The 25,262-nt window shown below is 39.5% G+C and overlaps 4 protein-coding genes and 1 long non-coding RNA gene across 5 annotated transcripts; 4 read left to right on the top strand and 1 right to left on the bottom strand.

Annotated features, from left to right (window-relative positions):
* Positions 1–6,207: 6,207 nt before the first annotated feature.
* On the bottom strand, positions 6,208–6,814 carry LOC116722660 (uncharacterized). Its single transcript, XR_004339812.1, has 2 exons — positions 6,374–6,814; positions 6,208–6,304 (listed from the first exon to the last, which is right to left on the bottom strand). It is a non-coding gene; the product is annotated as an uncharacterized LOC116722660 (long non-coding RNA).
* A 1,593-nt stretch (positions 6,815–8,407) lies between these two features.
* Positions 8,408–9,501, top strand: LOC116722802 (trace amine-associated receptor 13c-like). Its single transcript, XM_032567112.1, has 2 exons — positions 8,408–8,597; positions 8,688–9,501. The coding sequence occupies exons 1-2, from the start codon at positions 8,425–8,427 to the stop codon at positions 9,499–9,501; spliced, it is 987 nt and encodes a 328-aa protein (XP_032423003.1). The 5' UTR covers positions 8,408–8,424.
* Positions 9,502–12,763: 3,262 nt separating this feature from the next.
* Positions 12,764–13,957, top strand: LOC116723695 (trace amine-associated receptor 13c-like). Its single transcript, XM_032568779.1, has 2 exons — positions 12,764–12,960; positions 13,064–13,957. Exons 1-2 carry the CDS (start codon positions 12,788–12,790, stop codon positions 13,875–13,877), a joined length of 987 nt encoding a protein of 328 aa, XP_032424670.1. The 5' UTR covers positions 12,764–12,787; the 3' UTR covers positions 13,878–13,957.
* A 3,744-nt stretch (positions 13,958–17,701) lies between these two features.
* On the top strand, positions 17,702–19,041 carry LOC116723616 (trace amine-associated receptor 13c-like). The gene is made up of 2 exons (XM_032568650.1): positions 17,702–17,874; positions 17,978–19,041. The coding sequence occupies exons 1-2, from the start codon at positions 17,702–17,704 to the stop codon at positions 18,789–18,791; spliced, it is 987 nt and encodes a 328-aa protein (XP_032424541.1). The 3' UTR covers positions 18,792–19,041.
* Positions 19,042–22,044: 3,003 nt separating this feature from the next.
* Positions 22,045–23,417, top strand: LOC116723576 (trace amine-associated receptor 13c-like). The gene is made up of 2 exons (XM_032568603.1): positions 22,045–22,252; positions 22,356–23,417. The coding sequence occupies exons 1-2, from the start codon at positions 22,080–22,082 to the stop codon at positions 23,167–23,169; spliced, it is 987 nt and encodes a 328-aa protein (XP_032424494.1). The 5' UTR covers positions 22,045–22,079; the 3' UTR covers positions 23,170–23,417.
* The last annotated feature ends 1,845 nt before the right edge of the window (positions 23,418–25,262 follow it).

The raw sequence follows: 25,262 nt of genomic DNA, 5'->3' as shown, positions 1-25,262 counted from the left end.
TTTTGTACCTGTGGCACATCTAAAAACTGCAGGACTGCGGCCCTCGAGGACTGGAGTTTGACACCTGTGCTCTAAGGTGTCGTTACAATTAAAGGTGTGACAAAAACATGTCAGCAATGACAGGACGCAGGCAAACATTAGTGTGATGCAATTGCTGCCGACATTTTTCACTTGAGTTGAAAATATCTCTTAACTTCAATAGTTTCATCATCCAGATAACGAGCTACATTTTAAGTAAAGAGTTGATGTCAGTAGCCCCACAGAGAATCATCTAACTTTTTACCCCCACCAGATCTGCGCACTGCTTTTACTCTGAAATTTCATGGCCAGTTTGAATTTTTTGTTTTGTTTATATATATTTTTTACAGCTCAGTTAACTACAAAATTAACAGAACTACTACAGGGACAAGATAAATGTCTAAGGCATAAAAAACAATAAACCTGGTTGTGTCTCGTTCCTGCATCAGTTTTGATCATGCTGCTTAAACAGCGTGTTCCACTCTAGTTGGACTGATATTTATTAGTCGTACTGCACTGCACGTTTGTCCACGTTCAGTCTTTGAGAGCTGTGAATCTAGAACTTTTGGTCTAGATTCAAAAGTTCTAGACCAAAAGAACTTTGGGTCCAGAACTTTGGTCTAGTTTATATGTTTTATATATTTAATATCACTAAAAACAATTATTAATAAAAGCTCCGACCAAAGTGGAGACCTGAGAAAATTCTGTTTTTCGTGTGTAAAATGAGAAAACTAACTTTTTTTAGTGTCTGCGACAAATAATGCGAAAGCATATTCACGTACATGCTTTCATATGATTCCCACTCAACATCGTCTTGTGTTTTAATAACTTCATACTCTAATAAGATAATTAATATTAGTTTAACCTACATATCTGTCCACAAAATTAAACTCCTGGTGCCATATTTAATTCCCAACTGGAAGTCGTGGAAGTTTTGAAGCAATCTGATTGGCTGACATAGGTTTTAGCTTTGTGTTGCACTGCCCCCTATGGGTTTGGTCAATTTAAAACAACGGTCGGGAGCGTACTTCTGCGGGTTCGTTTGGATAGAAATTATTCCGAAACTGATGTTTTCAAAATAAGTTTTTTAAACAATGTGGCAGAGATATTTGCTTTCAACAAGACCCGACTATGTGTTTACAAGACCTTAAACGCATCTCTTCGTCAGCACACCTAAATTACATGATTGGCTGGCTACTGGTAAGAAGAATGACTGATGAGGCAATTCAGCGGTTTGATACAGGTGTGCTGGAGCAGGTATGCATCCTGCAGCTGCTTCTGTCAGACTGTGTGTTTGGCTAGTGACAGACACATTCTTGGCTATTTTTGCCGTTTTAATCCAAATAAGTGATTTATAGCCACAATCAGAAGTAATCGTGCCTTAATCATGTTTCATGAGGAAAGTGACAACGAGCAAAGATGGATGCTTGTGAACCGGCACAGAAAGAACCAAGCAAAACCCAACCGAAACTATGGGTCGTCCAGAGGGAACTTCAACACCAGACCGTCAATGGACGACCAGACTGTACATCACTCGATAAGGAGGAAGAAATACTATGGGCATCGCAATAAGGGATTCCAAAGTGATGAATGGAGCAACTACCGGGTTAGGGTTTGATTGCTCATCACTGAATTGTAAAGCTAAATGTGAATTTTGTTGTATGAATGCAAGTTAAGTCTGAAGTCTTTTTTTAAAGCCTAATTCAAAGTTCTAAGTTTCTAATGACTGAAATAAACTTTTTATCAAAACATCAGGTCCCATATAAATCTGCATTGCTGTAGGTTAGATTCCCTGTAGTGTAGCTCTGTCCTTAGGCCTTAACTTACAATATGAATATTTATTGTTGAATTCTTTGTTATATTTTGATTATGTCATATTTCAATTGTCCCACAGCTTAAGTTTGAGTTATTTTATTTACCTCTTTAGAAATTAACATTTATGCTCTAAGAATTGTAGAGATTAAACTCTGTTAATGTTGAATATCTGCATCAGTGCTTTCTTTGTCTATGTTGATACTAATTTCATATTATCCACTCTAATAAAATTTAATTCAATTAAATTTTTTTTTTGATAAATCCCAAACAGAAATGTTAACATTGGGAAACCATTTGTTCAATTGTAAACTGTATATATTCAAATGCAACAATGAAAGACAAAATGTAGTAAAATAAATGAATGAAGTTAATGGAGTGCTTTTATTTTCAAAAGAACCAAACAGAAGATGCTTTTATTCTTTATTTTCAGCCATTAGTGTCTCTGTCACAGGAGGAAACACCAAACTTCTCTGGCCTCTGAACTCCGGCAAGTTTAACCAGTCAGCAGTTCTGTACAGGCTGCTGCGGTCGTGTTTTTCTGTGCCACAAACTGCTGAAATAGAACTTTTGTATTGGTCTGACCTTCTCACAAGAAGCACACAAAAATGTACAAACCATCATTCCAAATAACATTTGAGACATTAAATGTTTTTTTCCTGCCTCAGAGCTTCTTTAACGCAGCAGCTCACAACTCACATCATCTCATGGCAAACAGTCGGCATATTATAAGCAGGATATTGTTACTGCCTACCTAAATAAAATGCAGCAATCCCTCAGACTGAGCATGAATGTAGCGACAGTGGAGCGGATGATTCCCTTAGAACAGGAAGAAACGTCCAACTGAGCGTGGCCCGGTGCCAGTGACCGTCTGTCATAACCGACTGGGGTTTCAAGATATAACAAACCTACAGAAACAGAAAAATGTAATACTTTTAAATTACTATTACAAACCATTGTTGTATTTTGCAGGCCTGGCAAAGGAATTCCCCCTCGGTGGATGGGAATGCCACGTAGGCACAGTGGCACCACAGAGAACAATGACTGCATTCAATCTTAAACGACAATGCACAGATAATTCCACTGCAGTGGTGAATTTGATTTAAGGGGAAACTAACTGAGGTAAACATAATGAGGCATCACTGTTCAGCTTGGCCAGCATAGGTTTCTTGAGGCATCTGAATTAACTGTCCTGCTCATTATGATTTACCCACTCAGTCTCCCCATCTCTCCACACAATAGCGAAAGGCCATCTGCAAACAGAAGCGTCAGAGGAAGGGCCTAGCTATACATTACAAGTACACATCAACTGCAGTAGTTCAATTTTGCAGTCCCCTCTGATTGCTGAGCGTATCTTGCAATCCTCGTGTACGCTAAGGATTTGTAAAAGTTAGATGTGAACCTTGCTGGGCTACAATGTAGAACAACGCCTGGCCTCACGGTGCAGACAAGAACGCCACATGACGTCCCGTCCTGCCGCCTTCGGTGGGAGACTGTGGAACATCTCCACTTCTCAATAGCCAGGCAGTCATTGCCAACACATTGTGGGTCAACAAGGTCATTAACAAACACACATCCAGTTGGTTTGGATACTTGCTTTTCCCCCGACCTTTCACAGATCCCTGTCATATTGTGATCATAAAATATGTCCAAGATTAAGGCCCTATGCATAAAGTTATGCATTGATTACCTTGCAAAATTCAAGTATTCTTTAAAACACCTCAACAATCCAACAGGTCTACCAACAAAGTGAAACAGGTGTTGTCATAATGTGCCTCTGACTTTTAAACCTTCAAAATGCTGAGCTGTATGAGAAACCAGTGATCGAAGTTCTTAGTGCCGAACTGAGACCTACAGGAAGGTCAGTGGTGTCCAGTTTACTCAGAAGACCGGCAGCAGAACTAATGTTTCCCCTCGGGTTTCAAACCAACAAACTGTGGCGCTTCCTGGAAAGGGTGAGGCCAGGCATTTTGGATCGCATGAAAGAATCAAAGCAAAATCCAGGTTTGTTTTTGATGAGGGAATAGCACTATAAAATGATATAAAGCTCAAAAGCTGATTTTACAAAACACTGAACTCAGCAAACCATTTTGAATCAGGCAGAGGAAAGTTTTGTGAAGTCCCACAAATACAATTGTGTCCTCATCAAGAAACTGTAACAAATTAATTTTCAAAATGGAGGTTCAACCCAAAAATCAAAGATTGTAAATGATGAATATGTAGGTCAAAGTAGAAAAAACACATAAGATGATCTTGTATTGTAGCACACATATATTACATGACAGCTACAAACTTTAACTTCGCGAACAATTCAGAACAAGCAACTTGAGTTGTGGTTATTAAAACTAAACTGTTGTGCTTTCCTAATGAGCAATCAACATTAACCTTCATTGCCATAGGTCCATGTCTATCAACAGAAGTTAACTTGAAAATAACTTTAAAAACATATCAAAATTAGCCTTTGGCCATTAATGACTCCATAACACACACACACACACACACACACACACACACAACTCCGATGAGATTAACAATGTTTCTCTGTAAACACATGTTTTGTAGCCAATTACTTGTTCCTACTGGCTTCTCGCTGAGCCTCATTAGACGGGCTTGTTCACACCTCTAGGCATTAGTCATATGACCTCCAAGGCGCCGCTGCAATCAAAGGTGTTAACATGTTTCAGGAAACACAACATGATGCAGCCAGCATACATGATGCAATCTCTTCACTAAGTTCTATGTTATGACTTTTAAGTTTTCTGACTTCTAGCATCTCATCAATTAAATATGATCAATTCTTTTCACAGGAGATACGCCAGAAAATCATCATTTAACATTTTTTTTCTGAAAAAGTTATGATATTTTAGTGTCTCAGCCCACTGGTACAATTCTAGCTGTTAAACCAGTAAAAAACAAAAACTCAGACATTTGTCCACAACACTGCCAGGTACAGTATGTTTTTAAACGCATCTTGCATAAAAGGGACAGTGGTGCGTTGGTAGCACTGTTGCCTCGCAGAAAGAAGGTCCTGGGTTCGATTCCTGGGGTCTTTCACTAAATTCTCCTTAGTGTGAAAGATGCGGTCAGGGAGACGGATGACCGCTATGTAGCCATTTGTCACCCTCTGCATTACGCCACCAGGATCACTTTGGGAAGAGTCAAGTGTTGTATCGGTCTGTGTTGGCCTGGTGCAGGTTTGTATTTACATGAGGGATGAGCTGATTCAACCAGGCAGGAACAAATCCTGCTTCGTTCGTGATGAGCTACGTGACCGTCGACCTCGTTCTGAATTTCATATTTCCAGTTTCGATTATCGTGTTCTTGTACGTGAGAGCGTCCGTGGACGGACACGTTCATGTGTTGGAACATGAACGTGTTTATGTTAGGTTATTCATGTTATCCACAAATATAAATATTCATCACTGCTTGAAACCACGTTCATGGTTTCAAGCAGTCCTCTAAATGTTGCCAATCGTCTTCCCTGAAAACAAATTGTCAAAATATTACAATTCATATGAGTCGTGCTGATGATGAATGTCCCACCAAAATATCAACTTACTCTGATGTTCTGTCATTAAATTTCACCAATAAAATTTGTTTTTGAACAGATTTGACTGAACTCAAAGTAGAGGTTTTTCATATGTAGGCTCAGGTTTCTGTGAATATGCTGCCTTGGCTGGTTTATTTTTTTCAGTTTTGGTGTCAAAATGCACCGTATTTGTTCTCTTCTTCCTTTGTTTCTAACAAATTATGGGTAAAGGTGAAAGCGATTAGATACAGACCATTTCGATTACAGTGAACCCCCACTATAACCTTTCACGGCCTCGCTGTTTCACGGAGTTTTTTGTCCATAACAGCGCATTGTGTTATGGGTCCTGATTGGCTAAACAGTCTCCGCGCTTCTTCTCTACCTGTGTGCCAATAACGTTGCGGTATTTAAATATACGTAATACAGCTTGGCAAATTTTGGCAAATATTTTTGCCCAGAAGAAAAAGAGCGACAACAACTACAGATAACTATGTTCTTCTCTCGAGAAAAAAACACACACCTGCACCACAGGCTTCAGGAGAAAAAGTCACTAGAGAGCAGAGTCAGGCCGCAGCATCACAGTCAGAGGAAAAATGAAATACGCGAGTCACAGTTTGTCCTACTGTACTTCCTATTGATGACTAAAATGATTATTTTACTGTAGTTATTTGTAAGAAAGCGTTCTATTTGTTAAAACAAAATGCTTAGGCCTAAAAGCAGTTTTTGTTCTTTGGTTTCAATGTAGAGCGGTCCGTAGTTGTGCTGCAGAGTCCGATTGGCCAGATGGTTCTGTCATAATGCGAGGTTTCTAGGACTCTTAAGGCAAGCAACAACTACGGACACCCAAACAGTTTTAACAGATTTATTTAGTAACTGAATGTGCTGGAGAGTGTGTGGAGGGGTGTCGATCTGCGGCAGCAGGGAGGAACCGGGCCAGCGGAGGAACTGCAAAGGGCGAGCGGTTAACGTGGGAAGTAATGAAGGGAATGATGGAGTAACCTGATGGTGACTTACGGGCTGCGGGTTGAGGTAAGCAGAGGAGAGTACATGGGGGTCCAACAGTAGGCGTGGTTGTTTTCCAGATGGGGGAAGTTCCAGCAGGCGATTGAGGGCGGACAGGCAGCAGCTGAGTGGCGGGCGTGACGCACCCAGGTGCAAGGCCAAACAGAGCAGCTGGGATCCGATTCTTCAGGTGGGTCCGGTTCAGAGAGTGTTCAGCTCGGGTTCACTGTAGAGGAAGGAGCAGACGAAAAGGAGTCAGAACAAGGAGGACACTGGGAATACAGCACTGACAGCTAGAGAGTACCACTGTAGAAGCGGAACCATCTGGCATCTGACTCTGGGAAGCCGCTCCCCTTTAAGGACCTTGCAGATTGGTGGTGATGAGCAACAGCTGGATCCCATCAGCCTGCCACCCTGTGAAGGAGAAGGAAACCACTCCCTGCAGAACCCCACAGGTGTCATACTTTGAGAACATCATACCAGGACGTGCCATTGCCCGCCAAACAAACAGACCAATAATAACTTTAGTTGAAACGTTTTGGCTACACATTAAACATGATCCACGGTTTGTTGAAAGAGGTTCAACAAGAGCGAGGCGTGTTGCAGCACGTCTAAATAAAGTGGAATGTAGCCGTTTATTCTGATATACTCAAGATGCACAAAAGTTGTCGTAAGTGCACTTTGAATAGTTTTATTGGCTCCAGTGGCCTTTATTTGAAAGTCGATTAGAGAAGGAGAAGGACATGCAGCAAAGGTCGCCAAGGCCGGGAATCGAATCTGCGACAGCCACATCAAGAACTGAGGCTTCCATATGTGGGTTGTGTTAACTCCTGCACCATCTCAGCACCCCAACACTTTGAAGAGTTCTTGATGTGCTGCATTGCGTTAAGTCATTTATGACTGCTATGCTTTTTTTTATGTTTTCCAAAAACAATGTAGTTTTATAGAACAACCGCTGTGGAAGTTTCTTGGTTCTATTGGGGGACCAAAATTGCAACATTTTTGTCATTTTCAGCTGCTGTGTCAAACAATAGAAAAACCTTTTCCTCCCCCCTTGCCTGTGGGTGTTTCTGCTCCAATAACTATTGAATGAAACAAGGTGAAAACCTCAGAAGACGCCGAGCGTAACTTCCTTCTTCACAAAATGTAAACAAAAATGAAGTGGTGTCAGATTTTTGTGGTTGTAGGATTTCTCTTCTGTCTTTGGTAAAAGACCATGAGCCATTTCTCCTGCTAGCATTAGACTCTCATGTTTGTTTTGGTTGTATGTACCCAGAATGTCCTGCACTACAGTCAGCTTCCTGCCTTTGGAGCGGTTTCTGGTCCGTTTGACGTTCACATACGCCAGAGTTCCTTCTATTCAAACTGGGTTCTAGGCGGACCGGAGTTTGCTGTTTTGGTCGTCAGGGCTCACTGTCCTTCCAGTTCCTTCCCCCTGTCTATGAGAACTCTTCTGCTATTGGTGTCCGAGTGGCCCCCCAACTAACCTACCTTCTTTTTTGTTTCATGTATTTATTTTTTTACTTATTTGTGGATAATATATTTTACTGTCAGGGTTATCTCAAATGGCATTTTTTTATTTGTGTTGTCTTTGTTATACTTTGTTCAAATGTTATTTATTTTACTTCAGTTTAGTTTCGTGAGGGAATGTCTGCTGTTCAGGGATCTTTTTGTGGCTTAAAACCTTTTATAATTGTATTGCTATGAATGACTTTGTATGATATTTATCAACATATTGTTAATAATTAATAAAAATACATTTGAAACCTTCTAATTTCCCTCCATCTGGTTAAGAAGCTCCTGCTGTGTTTGACTTCTGATTGCAGATTCGGGAAACGGCTAAAGGACAATTTCACCTAATCTTTCAGAACCCTTAGGACGTTTTTAGCTTATAGCATGAACAAAAGATGTAAATTATGACCTAATAAAGAAGAGAAATGCATGTAATTATGTGGGGAAGAGGAAGCAGAAATTCCCCAGAGAGATAAAGCAACAGAGGAGGGAGGACAGGAAAACATGTGTTACAGGACAGGATCAGATCAGAGAGCTGCAGCCGTCTGAGGATGGAGATCCAAGACAGAACTGATCTCTGTTTCCCACATCTCCTCAACAGCTCCTGCAGGAAGCCCACACTTCACTGGTCTGAAGCCGTTCTCCTGAACTCTGTGCTGCTCTTCATCTCACTGATCACTGTAGTGCTCAACCTCCTCATCATCATCTCAGTCTCACACTTCAGGCAAACATCAACCTACAGATTAAGTTTTAAGAATGCTGGGCCATATTTATATGATAATTGATGTTCAATTGTGATTTTGTCTCCTTCCAGGCAGCTCCACACTCCTACAAACATCCTCCTCCTCTCTCTGGGTGTTTCTGACTTTTTTGTTGGTCTCCTGCTGATCCCATTAGAAATATTTAGATTTACATTGTGCTGGTTTCTTGGAGAAGCCATGTGTGTTTTTTTGTTTTTTTTGATTGGTACCATCATCTGTGCTTCAATCTGGAACATTGTCCTGATATCAGTCGACCGCTACGTAGCCATTTGTTACCCTCTGCATTACCCCACCAGAATCTCGTTGACGAGAGTCAAATATTGTGTTTGTCTGTGTTGGTTCTGTGCTTCTTCCTGCACCTTTTTCTATGCAAAGGATGAGCTGATTCAGCCTGGCAGGAGAAATACCTGCATTGGAGAATGTATACATTATATTAGCTATGCTGCAGGAATAAACGATCTAATTTTTAATTTCATATTTCCAGTAACAACCATCATAGTTCTGTATTTGAGAGTATTTGTGGTGGCTGTGTCTCAGGCTCGTGCCATGCGCTCTCACATTACAGTCGCCTCGTTTCATTCAGCGACATCAGGAACAAAGAGATCAGAGTTAAAAGCAGCCAGGACTCTGGGGGTTCTAGTTGTTGTATATCTAATGTGTTACTGTCCATATTACTGTTACTCTATAGTTGATGTTAATCTAACCAGTACCTCATATGTATCGATTTTGTGCTTTGTCTTTTATTCCAACTCCTGTTTAAATCCTGTGATCTACGCCCTGTTCTACCCCTGGTTCAGAAAAGCTGTTAAAGTCATTGTTACTCTACAGATTCTGCAGTCTGGCTCACATGAGGCCAAGCTGCTGTAGATGATCTGCAAACATAATGAGACGACTGCTGACTTTCACACCTGAATGTCTGCTAGTCTTGGTTCTATTGGGGGACCAAAATTGCAACATTTTTGTCATTTTCAGCTGCTGTGTCAAACAATAGAAAAACCTTTTCCTCCCCTCTTGCCTGTGGGCGTTTCTGCTCCAACAACTATTGAAGGAAACCAGGTGAAAACCTCAGAAGACGCCGAGCGTAACTTCCTTCTTCACAAAATGTAAACAAAAATGAAGTGGTGTCAGATTTTTGTGGTTGTAGGATTTCTCTTCTGTCTTTGGTAAAAGACCATGAGCCATTTCTTCTGCTAGCATTAGACTCTCATGTTTGTTTTGGTTGTATGTACCCAGAATGCCCTGCACTACAGTCAGCTTCCTGCCTTTGGAGCGGTTTCTGGTCCGTTTGACGTTCACATACGCCAGAGTTCCTTCTATTCAAACTGGGTTCTGGGCGGACCGGAGTTTGCTGTTTTGCTCCTCAGGGCTCACTGTCCTTCCAGTTTTAAAACAGCTGTATTTTCCGCACTATAAGGTGCACCTAAAAACCTTCAATTTTCTCAAAAGCCGAAAATGCTCCTTAAAATCCGGTGCGCCTTATATGTGGACCAATATTGAGCCACAACCGGTCTCGCAACTATGGTAAGCAGCCGCCGACTTCATTTTCCCCCATAGTAGAAGAAGCGCGCGGCGCATTCGGGGTTTTGTGTAAAGACCCCAAATGGCTCCTATTAAGAGACACGCTTATGATGCAGAGTTTAAACTCAAGGCGATCAGTCACGCAGTAGAACATGGGAATAGAGCAGCAGCCAGAGAATTTAACATGAACGAATCATGAAGGAAGTGGAGGAAGCAACAGCTGTTTATTCATTTTGGGAATGAACAGAGTTTTCAGAACGTTGGTTTGTAATCTATTAATAAAGTTTGACTGACCTATCTGACTGTTTTGTTGACATTCCCTTTAGCGCAGTTCCATCTAATGGATGCATAATGTAACCCCAGCCTCTACTAAATAACTTATATTTTACTGTCATTCCTGCACTTTATATTCTATATTTATATTCATATTTTATACTGTATTTTATTTTATTCTGGAGTAACCTCACAACATTGAAAGCTCAAAACATTGTCCTGAGCCGTATGCAACGAAATTTCGTTCTGTATACACCCTGTGCATGCAAAATGACAATAAAGTCAGTCTAAGTCTAAGTCTAAGTCTACTGTAGCGTCTATTCTATGCGCCTTATATATGAAAAAAGTTTTAAAATAGGCCATTCATTGAAGGAGCTCCTTATAATGTGGTGCTCCTTATAGTGCGGAAAATACGGTACATTAAACTATTAATGTGGATAAACTGTTTGAGTTTAACATGTCTCACGCAAAACTGTCAGAAATATTTATGGTTGTAGTCTCTGTTCCCTGTGTTAATTGTGTTGAACTAATTGTATTGTAAAAATAAAGTGATATTAAATGTGGAATCTGTGTGAACATTTGAAGTCACTCTGCTCTTCACCAGCAACAAAGACACAGTTCAACAATTTAAATAATGAAAGTTAAATCTGAAACAATTTTCTTCAGAATATTCAAATGTAAAAATAATATTTACTATTAACTATGTTTTCCAGCTCCTCCCTATTATGATAAATAAATAATTCTTAAAATCTCTGGATTCATTAATTCTTTCTTTTATTCTCTAAAGTTAACCTGCCGTGCGTTTACACAAATGTGGACCCAACGTGGGTCAGGTGTGGGAGAGCACCTGCTGCCTTCATCCACATGTTTTGGTCTTTCCGTTCTCTGACTAATTCCTGGAAATCAATCTTCCGTACTACAGCTGAAGTTTTGAACTGTGAGAGCCGAACCCCTGCTCCGTCGTCTTGGAGTCGCCCCAGAACTGGACTTATAATTATTATATTATAAAGCTAATTGTTAGCTTTAGCAACGGGCTCAGCTAGCTGCAGGGAGCAAGAAGGTGAGGGTGAGGAAGTATGAGTAGCACCACATGATATTGTGATTGACAGCACTAAGGGCCTCCTCCTGGCTCTGATTGGTTGTTTCTGTTTATTTTACTGTCAGGGTTATCTCAAATGGCATTTTTTTATTTGTGTTGTCTTTATTATACTTTGTGCAAATATTATTTATTTCACTCCAGTTTAGTTTCGTGAGGGAATGTCTGCTGTTCAGGAATCATTTTTGGCTTAAAACCTTTTATAATTGTATTGCTATGAATGGCTTTGTATGATATTTATCAACATTGTCATGTTGAGATCAATTTGTCGAACCCACATGCGCAGAACACACTCTGGAGACGGGTAAAGGTTATGGTGATTTATTAAATACAGTGCAAACAGGTATGTACAAGGTGGTCCGGAACTGGTGCTCGTCTGTGTGGTTCTGGATCTTTGCCGGTGAGCTCGTCTGAGCACGGAGAGGTGAACCGCTAGGATCCGCAGCTGCAGGCTGGAACGAGGGCGTGAGTTTCTCTAGAGGGCGGACAGGTGAATGGAGGGAGATCTCAGACAGGTGCCGGAAGGGATCCGCTTGACCAGGGATCTGCCGCCGACAGAACTGAGGGCTGGTCTCAGGGACGTGGCCACCAACGGGTAGACTCTGCGGGGTCTCGAGGATCTTCGGTAATCTGACCTGGTTCGTAGAAGTTTGAAGAAACTCAGGGCTTCACGGAACGACAATCTAGGAAAGGCAGCACAAAAGGAGGTTACTCGGAGAACAGGTGGTCGGAGGTGAGCTACAATGATATTACCATCACAGGCTAACACTCTGGCACTGGAGTGTCGGCGGCTAAGTCCTGATAAACCCCTCCAAAAAATGGTAAGTGGCAGCAGGTGTGCAGCTCCAGGTTCACGCCCTCCAGAAGGTCCCAGGATGCCCCCTGGTGGAGAAACTAGAGACCCCCCAACCAGCCTTCCCCGGATCCTAACAAACATATTGTTAATAATTAATAAAAATACATTTGAAACCTTCTAATTTCCCTCCATCTGGTTAAGAAGCTCCTGCTGTGTTTGACTTCTGATTGCAGATTCGGGAAACGGCTAAAGTACAATTTCACCTAATCTTTCAGAACCCTTAGAACGTTTTTAGCTTATAGCATGAACAAAAGATGTAAATTATGACCTAATAAAGAAGAGAAATGCATGTAATTATGTGGGGAAGAGGAAGCAGAAATTCCCCAGAGAGATAAAGCAACAGAGGAGGGAGGACAGGAAAACATGTGTTACAGGACAGGATCAGATCAGAGAGCTGCAGCCGTCTGAGGATGGAGATCCAAGACAGAACTGATCTCTGTTTCCCACATCTCCTCAACAGCTCCTGCAGGAAGCCCACACTTCACTGGTCTGAAGCCGTTCTCCTGAACTCTGTGCTGCTCTTCATCTCACTGATCACTGTAGTGCTCAACCTCCTCATCATCATCTCAGTCTCACACTTCAGGCAAATAGCAGCTTCTCAGCTCAACCTACAGATTAAGTTTTAAGAATGCTGGGCCATATTTATATGATAATTGATGCATAATTGTGATTTTGTCTCCTTCCAGGCAGCTCCACACTCCTACAAACATCCTCCTCCTCTCTCTGGGTGTTTCAGACTTTTTTGTTGGTCTCTTGCTGATGCCTTTTGAAATCTACAAATTTACATTCTGCTGGATTCTTGGAGACGCCATGTGTGTTTTGTGTTGTTTTTTGATTAATACCATCCTGGTTGTTTCGATCTGGAACATTGTCCTGATATCAGTCGACCGCTACGTAGCCATTTGTTACCCTCTGCATTACCCCACCAGAATCTCGTTGACAAGAGTCAAATATTGTGTTTGTCTGTGTTGGTTCTGTGCTTCTTCCTGCAGCTTATTCTATTCAAAGGATGAGCTGATTCAGCCTGGCAGAAGTAAATCCTGCACTGGAGAATGTATATATTATTTAAGCTATGCTGCAGGAATAATTGATCTAATTTCTAATTTCATACTTCCAGTAACAACCATCATAGTTCTGTATTTGAGAGTATTTGTGGTGGCTGTGTCTCAGGCTCGTGCCATGCGCTCTCACATTACAGTCGCCTCGTTTCATTCAGCGACATCAGGAACAAAGAAATCAGAGTTAAAAGCAGCCAGGACTCTGGGGGTTCTAGTTGTTGTATATCTAATGTGTTACTGTCCTTATTACTGTTACTCTTTAGTTGGGATTAGTTTAACTAATTCCCCTTATGCATTTTCTTTTGTTTTTCTCTGCTATGTTAACTCTTGTCTGAACCCTGTGATCTACGCCCTGTTCTACCCCTGGTTCAGAAAAGCTGTTAACGTCATTGCTACTCTACAGATACTGCAGCCTGGCTCACATGAGGCCAACATACTGTGAAAACACTGCTGACTGACAAACAACAGATAACAAATATTTTTTTTTGTAAATTAAAAAAAAAATATTGTGACATCAGATAACCCCTTGTAACATAACCACTATGTTAATTTTTTCCTGAATAATTATATTAACCCTCCTGTTATGTTCGTTTCTAGGGTACAGCAAAAATGTTCGTGGGTCAATTTGACCCAGGGAGTGTTTAATCATGCAATAGTGTCAGAAACCAAAAAATTCCTCCAAAACATTTTTGTATCTGATTATTAACTCCAATACTAACCATTTCAATCAATATTTGTGCAATGATGTTTTATTATTTCTCAGAAATTAAGGATCAATGACGACAACCTGCTCATTTACTCATTTGGACATAAAAAATGGAATTTAGATTTTTAATGTCCAATGAAAAAAACCTAGACACAAAAAAACAATAATTTCCTTGAAGTTGACCTTTGGTAAATTATTTTATATTATACTTTTTTTTTTTTTACCAAAGGGTGATCTTTATAATTGAACTTGAGACACACATACTGTTCTGGGTCAAATTGACCCGCTGATTAAAATCAAGATAAATGAGTCATGCAGAGAGTATTTATGTTTTTCTCCACTTCTGCTGAGTGTCCACTCAGTGTGGGTGGAGTTTGTCCACAGGAACAGAAAAGATTCCCGTCAAAGGTTGTGTGAACACCTGCTTTCTCGCAGTTTCCTAGTGAAGTAAAGAGAATAGTGAGAAAGTGGGCTTGTGTGTGTGTGGTTGCGTGTGGGTGTGTGTGAGTGTGTGTGTGGTGAAATATGGTTCATAACTGCAAGGAAACATATAGAATTGGACATTTTAAAATCTTTTTTTGCACTTTAACCTGACTGCCGGGTCAAATTGACCCGAACAGTATCGATGTAAAAAGTAGACCTAGGGTTTGGTACAAATGTGTAAAATGAATAAATTTTCAACTTATGTCTAGAGTGCACCTATTAAGACAAATAGAAAACGTTTCATGCAAAAAAAATGCTTCTATTTATTTTTTTTTAATTTGTAAATTTTAAAACGGGTCAATTTGACCCGGAACATAACAGGAGGGTTAAAAAGCAAATGTATCAAACTGTCTTGTAGAACAGTTGCAGTGATTTCATTGTTAAAAATCATTCTGAATTTCTACTGTTTATAACTGAGTTGGGTGAAACATCATGCTGTTTTCAGGTGTGTGTGAAATTGGTGATTAAAAAAGAGGCGGGTGCGTCGGCGCGCAGCGGAGAGGAAGACGCTCACCGTTAGATCTGTGCAGCGGGATTTTGTCTTTATCGATCGTTTAAAACTAGTAAAAATCAAAGAAAAGACATAAAACAGCGATCAAAGTTCGCGCCAGTGCCGCAGATCGTATAATAGGAACTGGATCGGAGTTTGCACCCAGGAAAGGCCGCCGGTGCGAGAAGACGCCACCGAGGGGAAAGAAAGACTCTCCCGGTGAGATCTGGACTTTACTTTTCTTTTTGGGGATTTTTGGTGGTACCACTCTTTTTTCTTATCTTTTTTGGGGTTTTTTTGACGTTTGGGATTTTCATTTTTGATCAGGACTTTGGATAACAATGGGGAAATATTTCTAGGACTTTGTTTTTTTGAGGATATGGAACTCCTTTGTGGACATTAATCTTTTTGAAAAAAGAACGGGAAAATTTGGGACATTTCATTATTTAGGTTTTTTGGCTGATACAAACTGAGTGATTTAAGTCTAACATAATTATTTTTTGAGGGATTTCTGGGTTATTGATCTATTTATCAAGATAACTATCTTCATTTCTTAGTATTGTAATTCTTTTTGAATAAATAATTGATGCTAAAAGTCAACAAATTTCTTATTGAGTGGTTGGGTATTTATTTATTTATCAAATTAATGGTCTATCATATTTTACCTGATTTCGTGGTACTGATCCCCCTTGAGTGTATTATGAGTTCTGCATTAAGTCAAGCTGAATTTTACACCGTGAAGAACAATACTACTGATGTACTTTTGAAATAACAACTCTGGAGTTGGAGAAAATTACAATTGATATATTATCCAGAAATATACTATTGAATAAAATAATTTTTTTTTTTACAAAATTTGTTTCCTACCTTTTTTATGCCTTAAGAAAACAAAAGAAGATTTAAAAAAATCCTGACACAAAGGATCATATTCAAGCATGAAAGGGTTAACACGTTAACCTTGGATTTGCTATGTTGTATCTGTAACATAAACCATTTAAACATGTGAAGTCTCACTTTAGGCCTCATCTGATCATCCATATCTATTTCTGTGACCATCGACACTTTAAAGGGCCACATCACTCAAACTATAGGATAACAGTTATATGTCTAAAAATGATTTTATCAGTCAAGTCAAATCAGTTTTTATTTACACAATGCCAAATTACATCAGTGTGAAAAAATGTTAAATGTTTAATTTTATTAAGTAGTCAAGCTATAATATTTTATTGTTTAATAGGTAGTTTCATTAGTACGTTTTCCACAAATGGCCCTTTTATGATCTGGATTTGGGTATTTTTTCATGTTAGAAATAATAAAAAAAATAAAACCACAAAATAATATATTCCAAGTACATTGTTTCTTGCCCTGCTGGTTTCTTTCAATTCTAATGTTTAACTTAAATAAAGCTGAACAAGACTTTAACAGCTGCTTCCAGTCTAACACACAGATAAAAGTTTTAACATAATTACATGGATTGAGGGAAATAGGAAGGATAAGAGCCTTCCTATCAATAGTCATATATTGGATTTTATTTTTTTTACATTTCACACAATACAACATGAATAATGCAGTGTTTTACTCCTGGTTCAGAATTTCACCTGAATCTACCTTTTTATTACTTATTTTAAGTTGTTCTATGGGAGATGCCACTGTCCTAGACTTAAATTTACTGATTAATTTAAAGTGATTTTCATCCATCTATCTATCTATCTATCTATCTATCTATCTATCTATCTATCTATCTATCTATCTATCTATCTATCTATCTATCTATCTATCTATCTATCTATCTATCTATCTATCTAGTAATGTGATGAGAACTCAGCGCTGTCATATCAACCATGTTTCTCAGAGTTGTGGTTTATCGCTGGCAGGTGAAACATTTCTACAGGTTTTGAAACCTCAAGTCTTTTCCCACTGTTTAAGATGATTTTCTAATGCAATGATAGCAGAAGACCAGTACTCTGCTGCCCCAATGACACAGTGTCTGATGCAAGACAGAAAATATTCTCTAACTACTGATCAGCCTAATGTTGAAACTCTAATTGAAAACGTTGGAGCTAATGATCCAGCCAAGCAAAAATCAGAAATTCAGAAAAATGACTTTACTCGTCTTTTGAGCAGAAATGGGAAACTAAAAATGAAGAAGTTTATCAGTGGACCAATTCTGACAACTTGATGTGGAAATGAAAGATACAGCAGACTGCTCATGGTAAACAAAGGACCTATAAAAACATGTCCTGCTAACTCACTGACCTTCACTGACAACCACAGGATCTTCTGAGAGCTTTATTTAGGAGGAGAAAAGCAACACAATGGTTAAAATATTTAATTTGTTTCGATATTCAATTATGTTTCACAGGATTATTTTATATAAACTAGATAGTTTTTTCTTAGCGCTTTGCCATATTGTTAACTTATGCGCACAAGAAAAAAAACATGGCTTCAATGAGACATAAAATTAAAGCATTAGAGAAAAGGCAGAAGAAGCAGAAATTCCCCAGAGAGATAAAGCAACAGAGGAGGGAGGACAGGAAAACATGTGTTACAGGACAGGATCAGATCAGAGAGCTGCAGCCGTCTGAGGATGGAGATCCAAGACAGAACTGATCTCTGTTTTCCACATCTCCTCAACAGCTCCTGCAGGAAGCCCACACTTCACTGGTCTGAAGCCGTTCTCCTGAACTCTGTGCTGCTCTTCATCTCACTGATCACTGTAGTGCTCAACCTCCTCATCATCATCTCAGTCTCACACTTCAGGCAAACAGCAGCTTCTCAGCTCAACCTACAGATTAAGTTTTAAGAATGCTGGGCCATATTTATATGATAATTGATGTTCAATTGTGATTTTGTCTCCTTCCAGGCAGCTCCACACTCCTACAAACATCCTCCTCCTCTCTCTGGGTGTTTCTGACTTTTTTGTTGGTCTCCTGCTGATGCCTTTTGAAATCTACAGAATTACATTCTGCTGGTTTCTTGGAGATGCCATGTGTGTTTTTTTGTTTTTTTTGATTGGTACCATCAGTTGTGCTTCAATCTGGAACATTGTCCTGATATCAGTCGACCGCTACGTAGCCATTTGTTACCCTCTGCATTACCCCACCAGAATCTCGTTGACGAGAGTCAAATATTGTGTTTGTCTGTGTTGGTTCTGTGCTTCTTCCTGCACCTTTTTCTATGCAAAGGATGAGCTGATTCAGCCTGGCAGGAGAAATACCTGCATTGGAGAATGTATACATTATATTAGCTATGCTGCAGGAATAAACGATCTAATTTTTAATTTCATATTTCCAGTAACAACCATCATAGTTCTCTATTTGAGAGTATTTGTGGTGGCTGTGTCTCAGGCTCGTGCCATGCGCTCTCACATTACAGTCGTCACGTTTCATTCAGCGACATCAGGAACAAAGAGATCAGAGTTAAAAGCAGCCAGGACTCTGGGGGTTCTAGTTGTTGTATATCTAATGTGTTACTGTCCATATTACTGCTACTCTTTAGTTCAAGTTAATATAACCAGTACCTCATATGTATCGATTTTGTGCTTTGTCTTTTATTCCAACTCCTGTTTAAATCCTGTGATCTACGCCCTGTTCTACCCCTGGTTCAGAAAAGCTGCTAAAGTCATTGTTACTCTACAGATTCTGCAGCCTGGCTCACATGAGGCCAAGCTGCTGTAGATGATCTGTAAACATAATGAGACGACTGCTGACTTTCACACCTGAATGTCTGCTAGTCTTGGTTCTATTGGGGGACCAAAATTGCAACATTTTTGTCATTTTCAGCTGCTGTGTCAAACAATAGAAAAACCTTTTCCTCCCCTCTTGCCTGTGGGTGTTTCTGCTCCAATAACTATTGAAGGAAACCAGGTGAAAACCTCAGAAGACGCCGAGCGTAACTTCCTTCTTCACAAAATGTAAACAAAAATGAAGTGGTGTCAGATTTTTGTGGTTGTAGGATTTCTCTTCTGTCTTTGGTAAAAGACCATGAGCCATTTCTTCTGCTAGCATTAGACTCTCATGTTTGTTTTGGTTGTATGTACCCAGAATGCCCTGCACTACAGTCAGCTTCCTGCCTTTGGAGCGGTTTCTGGTCCGTTTGACGTTCACATACGCCAGAGTTCCTTCTATTCAAACTGGGTTCTGGGCGGACCGGAGTTTGCTGTTTTGCTCCTCAGGGCTCACTGTCCTTCCAGTTTTAAAACAGCTGTATTTTCCGCACTATAAGGTGCACCTAAAAACCTTCAATTTTCTCAAAAGCCGAAAGTGCTCCTTAAAATCCGGTGCGCCTTATATGTGGACCAATATTGAGCCACAACCGGTCTCGCAACTATGGTAAGCAGCCGCCGACTTCATTTTCCCCCATAGTAGAAGAAGCGCGCGGCGCATTCGGGGTTTTGTGTAAAGACCCCAAATGGCTCCTATTAAGAGACACGCTTATGATGCAGAGTTTAAACTCAAGGCGATCAGTCACGCAGTAGAACATGGGAATAGAGCAGCAGCCAGAGAATTTAACATGAACGAATCATGAAGGAAGTGGAGGAAGCAACAGCTGTTTATTCATTTTGGGAATGAACAGAGTTTTCAGAACGTTGGTTTGTAATCTATTAATAAAGTTTGACTGACCTATCTGACTGTTTTGTTGACATTCCCTTTAGCGCAGTTCCATCTAATGGATGCATAATGTAACCCCAGCCTCTACTAAATAACTTATATTTTACTGTCATTCCTGCACTTTATATTCTATATTTATATTCATATTTTATACTGTATTTTATTTTATTCTGGAGTAACCTCACAACATTGAAAGCTCAAAACATTGTCCTGAGCCGTATGCAACGAAATTTCGTTCTGTATACACCCTGTGCATGCAAAATGACAATAAAGTCAGTCTAAGTCTAAGTCTAAGTCTACTGTAGCGTCTATTCTATGCGCCTTATATATGAAAAAAGTTTTAAAATAGGCCATTCATTGAAGGAGCTCCTTATAATGTGGTGCTCCTTATAGTGCGGAAAATACGGTACATTAAACTATTAATGTGGATAAACTGTTTGAGTTTAACATGTCTCACGCAAAACTGTCAGAAATATTTATGGTTGTAGTCTCTGTTCACTGTGTTAATTGTGTTGAACTAATTGTATTGTAAAAATAAAGTGATATTAAATGTGGAATCTGTGTGAACATTTGAAGTCACTCTGCTCTTCACCAGCAACAAAGACACAGTTCAACAATTTAAATAATGAAAGTTAAATCTGAAACAATTTTCTTCAGAATATTCAAATGTAAAAATAATATTTACTATTAACTATGTTTTCCAGCTCCTCCCTATTATGATAAATAAATAATTCTTAAAATCTCTGGATTCATTAATTCTTTCTTTTATTCTCTAAAGTTAACCTGCCGTGCGTTTACACAAATGTGGACCCAACGTGGGTCAGGTGTGGGAGAGCACCTGCTGCCTTCATCCACATGTTTTGGTCTTTCCGTTCTCTGACTAATTCCTGGAAATCAATCTTCCGTACTACAGCTGAAGTTTTGAACTGTGAGAGCCGAACCCCTCCTCCGTCGTCTTGGAGTCGCCCCAGAACTGGACTTATAATTATTATATTATAAAGCTAATTGTTAGCTTTAGCAACGGGCTCAGCTAGCTGCAGGGAGCAAGAAGGTGAGGGTGAGGAAGTATGAGTAGCACCACATGATATTGTGATTGACAGCACTAAGGGCCTCCTCCTGGCTCTGATTGGTTGTTTCTGTTTATTTTACTGTCAGGGTTATCTCAAATGGCATTTTCTTTTATTTGTGTTGTCTTTATTATACTTTGTGCAAATGTTATTTATTTCACTCCAGTTTAGTTTCGTGAGGGAATGTCTGCTGTTCAGGGATCTTTTTTGGCTTAAAACCTTTTATAATTGTATTGCTATGAATGGCTTTGTATGATATTTATCAACATTGTCATGTTGAGATCAATTTGTCGAACCCACATGCGCAGAACACACTCTGGAGACGGGTAAAGGTTATGGTGATTTATTAAATACAGTGCAAACAGGTATGTACAAGGTGGTCCGGAACTGGTGCTCGTCTGTGTGGTTCTGGATCTTTGCCGTTGAGCTCGTCTGAGCACGGAGAGGTGAACCGCCAGGATCCGGAGCTGCAGGCTGGAACGAGGGCGTGAGTTTCTCTAGAGGGCGGACAGGTGAATGGAGGGAGATCTCAGACAGGTGCCGGAAGGGATCAGCTTGACCAGGGATCTGCCGCTGACAGAATTGTGGGCTGGTCTCAGGGACGTGGCCACCAACGGGTAGACTCCGTGGGGTCTCGAGGATCTTAGATAATCTGACCTGGTTCGTAGAAGTTTGAAGAAACTCAGGGCTTCACGGAACGACAATCTAGGAAAGGCAGCACAAAAGGAGGTTACTCGGAGAACAGGTGGTCGGAGGTGAGCTACAATGATATTACCATCACAGGCTAACACTCTGGCACTGGAGTGTCGGCGGCTAAGTCCTGATAAACCCCTCCAAAAAATGGTAAGTGGCAGCAGGTGTGCAGCTCCAGGTTCACGCCCTCCAGAAGGTCCCAGGATGCCCCCTGGTGGAGAAACTAGAGACCCCCCAACCAGCCTTCCCCAGATCCTAACAAACATATTGTTAATAATTAATAAAAATACATTTGAAACCTTCTAATTTCCCTCCATCTGGTTAAGAAACTCCTGCTGTGTTTGACTTCTGATTGCAGATTCGGGAAACGGCTAAAGTACAATTTCACCTAATCTTTCAGAACCCTTGGGACGTTTTTAGCTTATAGCATGAACAAAAGATGTAAATTATGACCTAATAAAGAAGAGAAATGCATGTAATTATGTGGGGAAGAGGAAGCAGAAATTCCCCAGAGAGATAAAGCAACAGAGGAGGGAGGACAGGAAAACATGTGTTACAAAACAGGATCAGATCAGAGAGCTGCAGCCGTCTGAGGATGGCGATCCAAGACAGAACTGATCTCTGTTTCCCACATCTCCTCAACAGCTCCTGCAGGAAGCCCACACTTCACTGGTCTGAAGCCGTTCTCCTGAACTCTGTGCTGCTCTTCATCTCACTGATCACTGTAGTGCTCAACCTCCTCATCATCATCTCAGTCTCACACTTCAGGCAAACAGCAGCTTCTCAGCTCAACCTACAGATTAAGTTTTAAGAATGCTAGGCCATATTTATATGATAATTGATGTTCAATTGTGATTTTGTCTCCTTCCAGGCAGCTCCACACTCCTACAAACATCCTCCTCCTCTCTCTGGGTGTTTCAGACTTTTTTGTTGGTCTCCTGCTGATGCCTTTTGAAATCTACAAATTTACATTCTGCTGGATTCTTGGAGACGCCATGTGTGTTTTGTTTTGTTTTTTGATTAATACCATCCTGGTTGTTTCGATCTGGAACATTGTCCTGATATCAGTCGACCGCTACGTAGCCATTTGTTACCCTCTGCATTACCCCACCAGAATCTCGTTGACGAGAGTCAAATATTGTGTTTGTCTGTGTTGGTTCTGTGCTTCTTCCTGCAGCTTATTCTATTCAAAGGATGAGCTGATTCAGCCTGGCAGAAGTAAATCCTGCACTGGAGAATGTATATATTATTTAAGCTATGCTGCAGGAATAATTGATCTAATTTCTAATTTCATACTTCCAGTAACAACCATCATAGTTCTGTATTTGAGAGTATTTGTGGTGGCTGTGTCTCAGGCTCGTGCCATGCGCTCTCACATTACAGTCGCCTCGTTTCATTCAGCGACATCAGGAACAAAGAAATCAGAGTTAAAAGCAGCCAGGACTCTGGGGGTTCTAGTTGTTGTATATCTAATGTGTTACTGTCCATATTACTGTTACTCTTTAGTTGGGATTAGTTTAACTAATTCCCCTTATGCATTTTCTTTGGTTTTCCTCTGCTATGTTAACTCTTGTCTGAACCCTGTGATCTACGCCCTGTTCTACCCCTGGTTCAGAAAAGCTGTTAAAGTCATTGTTACTCTACAGATACTGCAGCCTGGCTCACATGAGGCCAACATACTGTGAATACACTGCTGACTGACAAACAACAGATAACAATTTTTTTTTTTTGTAAATTAAAAAAAAAATATTGTGACATCAGAAAACCCCTTGTAACATAACCACTATGTTAATTTTTTCCTGAATAATTATATTAAAAAGCAAATGTATCAAACTGTCTTGTAGAACAGTTGCAGTGATTTCATTGTTAAAAATCATTCTGAATTTCCACTGTTTATAACTGAGTTGGGTGAAACATCATGCTGTTTTCAGGTGTGTGTGAAATTGGTGATTAAAAAAGAGGCGGGTGCGTCGGCGCGCAGCGGAGAGGAAGACGCTCACCGTTAGATCTGTGCAGCGGGATTTTGTCTTTATCGATCGTTTAAAACTAGTAAAAATCAATGAAAAGACATAAAACAGCGATCAAAGTTCGCGCCAGTGCCGCAGATTGTATAATAGGAACTGGATCGGAGTTTGCACCCAGGAAAGGCCGCCGGTGCGAGAAGACGCCACCGAGGGGAAAGAAAGACTCTCCCGGTGAGATCTGGACTTTACTTTTCTTTTTGGGGATTTTTGGTGGTACCACTCTTTTTTCTTATCTTTTTTGGGTTTTTTTTGACGTTTGGGATTTTCATTTTTGATCAGGACTTTGGATAACAATGGGGAAATATTTCTAGGACTTTGTTTTTTTGAGGATATGGAACTCCTTTGTGGACATTAATCTTTTTGAAAAAAGAACGGGAAAATTTGGGACATTTCATTATTTAGGTTTTTTGGCTGATACAAACTGAGTGATTTAAGTCTAACATAATTATTTTTTGAGGGATTTCTGGGTTATTGATCTATTTATCAAGATAACTATCTTCATTTCTTAGTATTGTAATTCTTTTTGAATAAATAATTGATGCTAAAAGTCAACAAATTTCTTATTGAGTGGTTGGGTATTTATTTATTTATCAAATTAATGGTCTATCATATTTTACCTGATTTCCTGGTACTGATCCCCCTTGAGTGTATTATGAGTTCTGCTTTAAGTCAAGCTGAATTTTACACCCTGAAGAACAATACTACTGATGTACTTTTGAAATAACAACTCTGGAGTTGGAGAAAATTACAATTGATATATTATCCACAAATATACTATTGAATAAAATAATGTTTTTTTTTACAAAATTTGTTTCCTACCTTTTTTATGCCTTAAGAAAACAAAAGAAGATTTAAAAAAATCCTGACACAAAGGATCATATTCAAGCATGAAAGGGTTAACACGTTAACCTTGGATTTGCTATGTTGTATCTGTAACATAAACCATTTAAACATGTGAAGTCTCACTTTAGGCCTCATCTGATCATCCATATCTATTTCTGTGACCATCGACACTTTAAAGGGCCACATCACTCAAACTATAGGATAACAGTTATGTGTCTAAAAATGATTTTATCAGTCAAGTCAAATCAGTTTTTATTTGCACAGTGCCAAATTACAACAGTGTGAAAAAATGTTAAATGTTTAATTTTATTAAGTAGTCAAGCTATAATATTTTAATGTTTAATAGGTAGTTTCATTAGTAGGTTTTCCACAAATGACCCTTTTATGATCTGGATTTGGGTATTTTTTCATGTTAGAAATAATAAAAAAAATAAAACCACAATATAATATATTCCAAGTACATTGTTTCTTGCCCTGCTGGTTTCTTTCAATGCTAATGTTTAACTTAAATAAAGCCGAACAAGACTTTAACAGCTGCTTCCAGTCTAACACACAGATAAAAGTTTTAATATAATTACAGGGATTGAGGGAAATAGGAAGGATAAGAGCCTTCCTATCAATAGTCAAATATTGGATTTTATTATTTACATTTCACACAATGCAACATGAATAATGCAATGTTTTACTCCTGGTTCAGAATATCACCTGAATCTACTTTTTTATTACTTATTTTAAGTTGTTCTATGGGAGATGCCACTGTCCTAGACTTAAATTTACTGATTGATTTAAAGTGATTTTCATCTATCTATCTATCTATCTATCTGTCTGTCTATCTATCTATCTATCTATCTATCTATCTATCTATCTATCTATCTATCTATCTATCTATCTATCTATCTATCTATCTATCT

The sequence above is a fragment of the Xiphophorus hellerii genome, chromosome 7 (genome assembly GCF_003331165.1).
Source record: "Xiphophorus hellerii strain 12219 chromosome 7, Xiphophorus_hellerii-4.1, whole genome shotgun sequence".
Classification (NCBI taxonomy): Eukaryota; Metazoa; Chordata; class Actinopteri; order Cyprinodontiformes; family Poeciliidae; genus Xiphophorus; species Xiphophorus hellerii.
The sequence above is the reverse complement of the archived record's forward strand: the minus strand, read 5'-3'. Positions and strand labels throughout refer to the sequence as shown.

What these genes read in the sequence shown, in the direction of transcription:
- LOC116722802 (XM_032567112.1), top strand. Translation starts at nt 8,425, where the DNA reads ATGGAGATCCAAGACAGAACTGATCTCTGTTTCCCACATCTCCTCAAC. An exon ending in ATCTCAGTCTCACACTTCAG is followed by an intron (nt 8,598 to 8,687) that starts GCAAACATCAAC and finishes GTCTCCTTCCAG; the next exon opens with GCAGCTCCACACTCCTACAA.
- LOC116723695 (XM_032568779.1), top strand. Translation starts at nt 12,788, where the DNA reads ATGGAGATCCAAGACAGAACTGATCTCTGTTTCCCACATCTCCTCAAC. An exon ending in ATCTCAGTCTCACACTTCAG is followed by an intron (nt 12,961 to 13,063) that starts GCAAATAGCAGC and finishes GTCTCCTTCCAG; the next exon opens with GCAGCTCCACACTCCTACAA.
- LOC116723616 (XM_032568650.1), top strand. Translation starts at nt 17,702, where the DNA reads ATGGAGATCCAAGACAGAACTGATCTCTGTTTTCCACATCTCCTCAAC. An exon ending in ATCTCAGTCTCACACTTCAG is followed by an intron (nt 17,875 to 17,977) that starts GCAAACAGCAGC and finishes GTCTCCTTCCAG; the next exon opens with GCAGCTCCACACTCCTACAA.
- LOC116723576 (XM_032568603.1), top strand. Translation starts at nt 22,080, where the DNA reads ATGGCGATCCAAGACAGAACTGATCTCTGTTTCCCACATCTCCTCAAC. An exon ending in ATCTCAGTCTCACACTTCAG is followed by an intron (nt 22,253 to 22,355) that starts GCAAACAGCAGC and finishes GTCTCCTTCCAG; the next exon opens with GCAGCTCCACACTCCTACAA.